Source organism: Condylostylus longicornis, unplaced genomic scaffold (genome assembly GCF_029603195.1).
Source record: "Condylostylus longicornis isolate FDR11 unplaced genomic scaffold, ASM2960319v2 ptg000055l, whole genome shotgun sequence".
NCBI classification, from domain to species: domain Eukaryota; kingdom Metazoa; phylum Arthropoda; class Insecta; order Diptera; family Dolichopodidae; genus Condylostylus; species Condylostylus longicornis.
In genome coordinates, this window is record NW_026578024.1 from 12658101 (window position 1) to 12666577 (window position 8477).

At 24.0% G+C, this 8477-nt stretch overlaps 1 protein-coding gene across 1 annotated transcript in view; it reads left to right on the forward strand.

Annotated features, from left to right (window-relative positions):
• Positions 1-7984, forward strand: part of LOC129612076 (translational regulator orb2) — an 85152-nt gene extending 77168 nt beyond the window's left edge. Inside the window, exons 3-8 of the mRNA XM_055525554.1 lie at positions 1583-1756; positions 5633-5745; positions 6555-6765; positions 6856-6941; positions 7022-7228; positions 7551-7984. Coding sequence (XP_055381529.1) covers positions 1583-1756; positions 5633-5745; positions 6555-6765; positions 6856-6941; positions 7022-7228; positions 7551-7667 — 908 coding nt within the window. The 3' untranslated portion in view covers positions 7668-7984. The remainder of the gene's footprint in view (positions 1-1582; positions 1757-5632; positions 5746-6554; positions 6766-6855; positions 6942-7021; positions 7229-7550) is intronic.
• The last annotated feature ends 493 nt before the right edge of the window (positions 7985-8477 follow it).

Below are 8477 nucleotides of genomic sequence, written 5' to 3' on the forward strand. Positions count from 1 at the left end.
TTGTTTAATTGCATGCGACCGTACAGTTGCATATGTACAAATGATTAATGAAGCCGCTACAAAACTAAATACGGTCGGTAAAAAAGGAATGCTTATCTAGGCGTCTAATAGTATACGTAGTGTATTTGTTATATTTCTGTATAACAAAAAGTAATTTGAAAAACATTCTGTATATTACATTGTAAACAATATTAATGGGTAAGCACCATTTTTAAATACTACGTAATTGGTTTCCTTATCTCTGAACAGCATTTGATAAAACATTTGCTACTTTACTTTCAAGCACTTTTACTTTACAATCTTCCGTAATTTTTTCCGATTAAAAATATGTTCTCTGAATAATACAAAATGAAACAAAAAAAAATTTTTCGGAGTAGTATTTCGTTTTCAAGTTGTTCCATAGTGCATTTCACATTTCTTAACAATATTTTTCTGATGAATTTCTTAGACAAAAAATTCTGATAATTTTTGAACAGAAAAATTTAGAAACATTTTGATGGAGTTTTTAAGCTTGCTATTTTTAACAAGTTTTAATAAAAACCTGATATATTTTAATTATTTATTATTCAGTTGTTTAACGTATAAACTTTTGTGTCAGATATAATGAACTCGCAGCAAACATTTAAAGAGAACGATTGAAACAATATGGAAGAGCATTTTGAGTGTTTGAGTACTGTTAACTTAACAAAGCAAAAGTCGTCTATCTCACCACATACAGATTATTGAATTGAAATAATTGAATGATTGAAAATGATTGAAAGCAAAAATTACCAAAATTTTGTTTACATACATATTTCATAAAAAAATACATTTTGACATTAGTAATTCACAATAGTTGAAAATTAACGTTATTTACAAAATATGTGCAAAATATGTATGAAATATATAAGAAAAAAATTTAAAATTCACCATAGCAACTATAAGCAATTTAAAAAATTCAAATTTAGTAATCAAATAAAAAAATTCCAGCAACGATTCATTTGTCAATTTACTGTCATCTTATAAATTTTTGTAAGTTTTTCATTTTTAAATTTTTCTAATATCAACATACATATACGTAGATGTTATTTTTTCATTTTCAAATTTTTAAAAATAATTTTTTTATAATATTAGAAAAAGTTCAAAAGTGAAATAGTTCTTAGAATTTTCTTAATTACTTATAATATAATTAAAAACTTGAGAAAATCTATTTCATTTCAACAATTTGACTGGAAAAAAAGCCACGAAGAATATAAGAATGGATTTCTTAAATGATCGTTTATTCAATTATTTAAAAGAATTGAGAATTAGAGGATTACGTAAGTTTACAAAATTTATATTAAATTTTTAACAAAAAAAAATTTTTGGTCCCTCTCCGCTCAGAATTGTAGAGAAATAATCTTGTTATATTTTGGTCAGATTAAAAATAAAAATCTTATCCATTATCTTTTAACCAAATTTTTCTTTTTAAAGAAAAGCCGAGAGAAAATAAATGCAAAAAAAAAAACAAAATTTAAATTGAATGACCACAAAAATATTAAAAAAAAAATTTCATCCTTTTCAATTATTTACTTATATATATATATATTTTTTTGTGTTCCAGGTAAACCCTATTTTGATGATCACATTACTGAAGAAACAGGCGCCTTTGTTGATGGCAATAATTTAACTTTGAATTCACCATCTCGTTCATCACCCCATTCTCAAGGATCTGAAGTAACTGAAAGATATTCAAGAAAAGTTTTTGTTGGAGGATTACCACCTGACATTGATGAAGGTATGATTATGCATCGTTTATAATAATATGTTGATTTTTATGCTTATACATATATATATGTACATATATAATATTCTATTTCCACTTTTAATTTATTATAAATATATTTGTGTGCAAAAAAAAAAATTTTTTTTCATAAACCTTTATTCATAATACATTAGATATTAATATTTTATTGTGTATATATATATATATATATATATATATATATATGTACTTATGTATACATATACTCAGAAAAAAAAATAACTAAATCTGCCATAGTTTTGCATGCTCCTAGTGATAAAAACTGCTAGAAATCGGGATAGTACGAAAAAATAATATTTTCTGCCATGTTTTATTGCACTGCGCTCTTCACACGTTAAGTGCTATGCTATTTGGTTTCTTATTCTCCTAAAAAATACAAGCCATATATTATTTACAAATTCAGCATAAAATTTTAATGTTTTCCCAATTATTTATTTCAGTCAAGACTGTGTATAGCTTGACTTAAGAATTCTCTTTCCAGATTTTATATAATAGAAATAGATAGCTATATAAATTGACCAAATTTTCAGCACATATTTTAGTTTATTACAGCAATATTTTATTACTGCACAAATAAGAAATATTACAGTGAGATTTGTAACTCTGAGTGAATTATGTTCTTTTGCAGAAACACTCATAGTATTTAATGTAATTTTAGAAATTTTTTGATTGCCTTAAAAACTACAAGAAGCTCAAAGAACAAGAATTGAATATGTAGTCATAAAATCTAGCTCTATGTTTTATATGTCACAAGTCAACTATGTATATCATTGCAAAATAAATATGTATTTAACATGGCGGCAGAAATATTTCTAATTTTCGTAATTTTTCTTATAGCAACATCAGATATGAAGTTGTAGTTATGTTTTTTAACTACCAAAATAGTGACCATTTCTTTCAGTGTATGATGTAGGTTTAATATACTATAGAGACATATTGAAATTTATTCTTGCCCACGCTTATATACATTATGTACATATACATATACGTGGATTTAAATGGCATATTAAAAAAAGAAAATTTATTTAAATGATTGAAAATTTTAGGTTTTTTTAAAATAATTCATGGTAACACAATATTTTGAATATATTACGTATTTATTAATACATATTTACATACACACATATATGTACATACATGTTAAATACTTGTTAGCAATATTTACTTAAAAAATCTTTTAAGGCAGTCACTAATTTATCAAACATAGTTTCAAATTATAGAAATAGTTTGCCTTATTTAAATTAATTAGAAATAAACAAAAGAAATTTTGTTATTTATTCTAATAAATTTTAGGAACTCATGTTTCAAAACTAAATTTCTGTACCCTATGTTTATTTAGGTATTTGTTTTTTTTTTGAATATCAAAAAAATAAATTTTGTTTTCTACAATAATTGGCATTTAAATGCAAATATGTAAAAGAAAATTGAAAATTTACGTTATTCGATTTTTCTTATTTTGATATTAAAAGCATAGCTGTTAAATTTTAGGCTTTGCAAAACATCATTTATAAATTAGATTGTAATTGGCTGTTTTCTATATTTAAATTGATTTCCATGAGGCTTGTTTCCCAAAATCTGATTTTTAATGCGTATTGTAGCTGCAAATATTTTACGTTTTGTATTGTAATTGCCGCCGCTACTTTATATGTTTGCAAACATTTAAATTTAATTTTAAATTTCAAATACAATAGTAAGCTTTATTAGACGTCCAACAAACATTAAAAAAAACTAACATTTTGACAAATACAATTTCTTTTTGATGAGTTTTTGTTTTGTATCGTAGTTGTATTAATATAGAAACAGATACATATAGTATAACATGCACCAAATGTTCCAAGCACAACAAGAACTAATAGAATTTTAAATAGTTTAGCTTATTTTGAGAGGCAAATATTACAACAAAATTTCTTAGTATTAGAAAAAATTCGGGTTTAGCAGTATGGAAAGTGAAATACCAATTAATAATTTTCTAAACTCATTTAATTGTACACATAAATTGGTTTTTCATAGACTCGTATCCTGCAAATCAAAAATTTCGTGTTAAAGAGATTGTTTTTAACTAAAATTGTTTAGTTTTGAAAAAAATCTCGATTCAAAGAGAATTTGAATTTCCCAACTGACATAAAAACGATATTGTTCGTGTTAAGTACTATTTAAAACTATATTTACAATCAAACAAAATGTGCTTGATACGTAAAAATTTAATATTTTTTTTGCATTCATATCAAAATTCTAACAAAAATAAAAATCAGCGGATTATTGGTCAAAACTCCAACAGAAAATTAATTGTCGCCATGTAACTTTTAAAATCTCTGACAGGATAAGTCTGCTATCAGACCAATTCGGATATCAAATAGAAAACAACAACTTGGAGAGTATTTCATCTAACGTAATATTTGGTTTACGGTATGACTGTAATTAAACGTAATTTTCGATTAACTGAGAGTTAGATTACAAAAATATCTGGGTAGGTTTACTCATGTATATGCTATTACTGTCTCTCTCTCTCTCATTGGAAAAATTACTCTCTTGTTTAAGTAGTAGAACTTAATTGTATCGTACTTTAGCGCTCACGACTTTATTTAATAATATTGATTTTTAGAGAAATATGAGGACAATTAAATTTAAATTTGAGCAATAATGGACTAGATATGTAGTTAGAACAAATTTCAAATATTTTATAATATTAAGCATGTTTTAGAAGTTTTATTTTATTAATCTAAAAAGATTAATTATTAGTATTGAAATTTAAAATCATTTTATTAAAAAATAAAATGATTTTAAATATTTCAATACTAAAATAAATTATTCTTGAATACTCCTGTGAATCAAAAATATTCAGAAATTATTTTCACTTAAATTTTTTAATAACATTTTTAATTTATTAAATATAATACAGATGATAAATTAATGATAATCCTTAAAAAAAAATAAAATAAGGTCAATTTAACTTTTTGATTTTATTAAAAATTATTCGATTTTTATTATATTGCAATAAATTTATTACCGACCGCATTGTGTACACAATTATGTAGGTTGTGTATCAGGCCTCGGGAATTGCTCTTTTTAGCGGGCCTGTTTTACATTTTTGATCAATATTAAAATAATTTCAGCAGAATTTCTTAAAATTTCGTATATAAGATTCGCTCGTCTGTCCGCGAAATCTCCTAACTTTTGGAAGAAATCAGGCGTTAGCAACTGGACGTTTACTACGTGCCAAATATACATTTTTGCGTATATAAAGAGAAATAATCAACCGATTTAATTAAAATTTAATATTTAAATTCTTCATATTAAAGCAATGAACATATAAATTTTTTGAAAAAATCAGGGCCCTGGATTTATGGGGCCGATTTTACATTTTTTAATTATATCTACGGAACGAATTGATGGAATTTCTTGAAATTTGATATTTGAGTTCTGTTTGTTACCGAAACTAACTGACGAGCATTTCAGTCAATTCGAATAGCACAAAGCGAAACTCTACTAAGAGGTAACTTTACATTTTTTTAGGTATGTTAACTATAAGCTTACTAATGCCCTTAAAAATTGAAAAGAAGTATTTAACAGACATTTTTATAATATTCTGTAAACATTTTCACTTAACTAGATAATACACATTGAGGTCGGTTATGTGCTGACCACATCAGATTTTTTATATTTTATAACCATATTAACATTTATATGCTAAAATATACATAATTTTTCTCTCTTTTATTTAAAATTAATAAAAAAATACATGTATTATTGTATTTTTTTATTGATTTCTATTAAAAAATATTATGCAAATAAATTTTTTTATATCTATGTATATATTTTAAATAATTTTGATTTCATTTTGATTTCCAGATGAAATAACAACATCCTTCCGTCGTTTCGGTCCATTAGTTGTTGACTGGCCACATAAAGCTGAATCAAAATCATATTTTCCACCAAAAGGATATGCTTTTCTCTTATTTCAGGTAATTTTTAATCATTTATACAAGCTATTTAAACGATTAACAAAATTTAATTAATTGGAAGATATAAATTCAATATGGAATAATTTTATAGAGAGAGAGAGAAAAAAAGAAAACCATGTTAAACACAATATTTATTTTTAAATAATTATTTTTATTACCTTGTAATAAAAATAATTATTATAGTATAGTCCTTCGCGTACCTCGCTCTTTTCATCTCACTTTTTGTTTACTATCACATCAGGAATTTTCCATTTTTCTAAGGAATATTTAATTTTTTCAATAACATTACTCATTTCATCTGAAAGTATCGACTTCATCTGAAATTGTAAACACAAAGTGAATAAATTTTGTATAGATTTCAGAAAAAAACGAGATACGCAATTACGAACATTTCTTCTTACTTAAAAATTACATTATACAAATATATAATAGTTATTCACTTTCTTCCCACTTGCTGAGTATAATAACGAGATAGATGATCAGGCTCTCTAAGATTTCGATACGCAAGTGTTTAATAATGCATGATTTTAAGTAATTATACGTCAAGTGTATATCATAATTGAGCACACTAATCTAAAAATTTTTGTTTTAATTTTACTATTCATTAATTAAGCGGAAAATTTTACAGTACTTCCAAAGTCTCAGTTGGAACTTCAACTAAAATTAAAGACATGTTAAACAATTATTGCTTATTTAATAAATTCTGAAAGTTAAAGTTAAAAAGGCTCTAATTCTCAATCTAATAATTTAAACGGCAAAATAGTTGCTTTAATCTTTATAATCAATTTTTTTCAAATTAATTTTTTTAGGATGAAAGTAGCGTTCAACAATTAATTGAAGCTTGTATAACTGATGAAGAAAAATTATATTTATGTGTCTCATCACCAACAATTAAAGATAAACCAGTTCAAATCAGACCATGGCGTTTAGCTGATGCTGATTTTGTATTGGATGCTTCTATGCCATTAGATCCAAGAAAAACTGTATTTGTTGGTGGAGTTCCCAGGCCACTTAAAGCTGGTATGTGTGCTTTTAAATAAAAAAATTTTATAACATTCTCCTTAAAGTTTTTAAACACTCATATAAATTTTTATTAAAAAACAATTTTAGTTGAGTTGGCTATGATAATGGATCGTTTATATGGTGGTGTCTGTTATGCTGGTATTGATACTGATCCAGAATTAAAATATCCTAAGGTAAAAAAGAAATTCATATTTAAAAAATGAGAATGATTTTCAACATGTTTTTTTTTTTTACATTTGTAATTTATTTGTAGGGTGCTGGTCGTGTTGCTTTTGCAAATCAACAAAGTTATATTGCAGCAATATCAGCACGTTTTGTTCAATTACAACATGGTGATATTGATAAACGTGTTGAAGTTAAACCATATGTTCTTGATGATCAAATGTGTGATGAATGTCAAGGTCAAAGATGTGGCGGAAAATTTGCTCCATTCTTTTGTGCAAATGTCACTTGCCTTCAGGTTTGTTAATTGCAAAAAATATATATATATAAACATATAAAAAATATTAGATATTGATTCTCTGTGATAAAATGGTAAGATATTATAAAAATAAATTTTTAATTAATAAATTCAAGCTGCTTACACTATGAAAATAAGTTCCAAATGAAACCGATTGTAACTTGATTATGAGAGGAAATCGTCTGTTATAATTCAATTTTTTTGCTTCATTTTTCTTAAAAATTTTCACTACATTTTTATAATTTAAATACAAAAATATTTTTTTTTTTTTAATTATTTTAAAAATTTAATTAATAACTTTAAAATTTATATTATATTTTAGTATTACTGCGAGCATTGCTGGGCAGCCATTCATTCACGTCCAGGCCGTGAATATCATAAACCTCTAGTCAAGGAGGGTGCCGATAGACCAAGAGCTGTACCATTTCGTTGGTGTTAACGTAGAATATAATTTCGTTCAAAATAAATAAAAATTAAAAAACGAAATCAGAAAATATTGCAGAAAAGCTGCTGCTTTAATGAAAAATTTAAATGAAAAGAAAAACCAAACCATAATAACAAATAAAAAAGAAAATGCTATGAAATAAAAAAAAAATTAAAATTAATGAACAACATTAAAATAATAATGATATATATATATATATATATATATAATTACCACCCCCACCATCATCGTCACCGCTCCGAATGATAATAATTAAATTAAAAAGAAAAAGCAAAATAGAAAAATAAAAAAAAAACCAAAACAAAAAAGAATCATAGATTTTTCTTCGTTTTTCTTTTTTTTTTTCAAATTAATTTTTTTTTGTTTTTCTATAATAAATTGTAACAAAATATTGAAATTGAACCAAAAAAAAATAAATAAAATAAATTGTAGATGAAATATAAAAAATAATTAAATTAAATTAAAAATAATTTAATTAAAGAATATTAAAAAAAAAATCGAAAACCCATGATCTGTTAGAAAAAAACAAAAACAATGTTGTTAATTTTAATATTTTTTAGTTTTCTTTTTCTAATTCAACTATTTTTTTATTACTAAATATTTACTATAATTCAAATTTTTTTATTTAAAAATAATAATTACAAAAAATTATAAAAAAAATTTAATTAATTAATATTAAAAAAAAAAATTACAAAAATACCAAATATTTTTATTCATAAAATAAATAAAAAGCAAAAAAAAATAATTTAAAATTATTAAAAAAAAAAAAAACAAAAATTGTATAAGAAGACAAGAACCTCATGA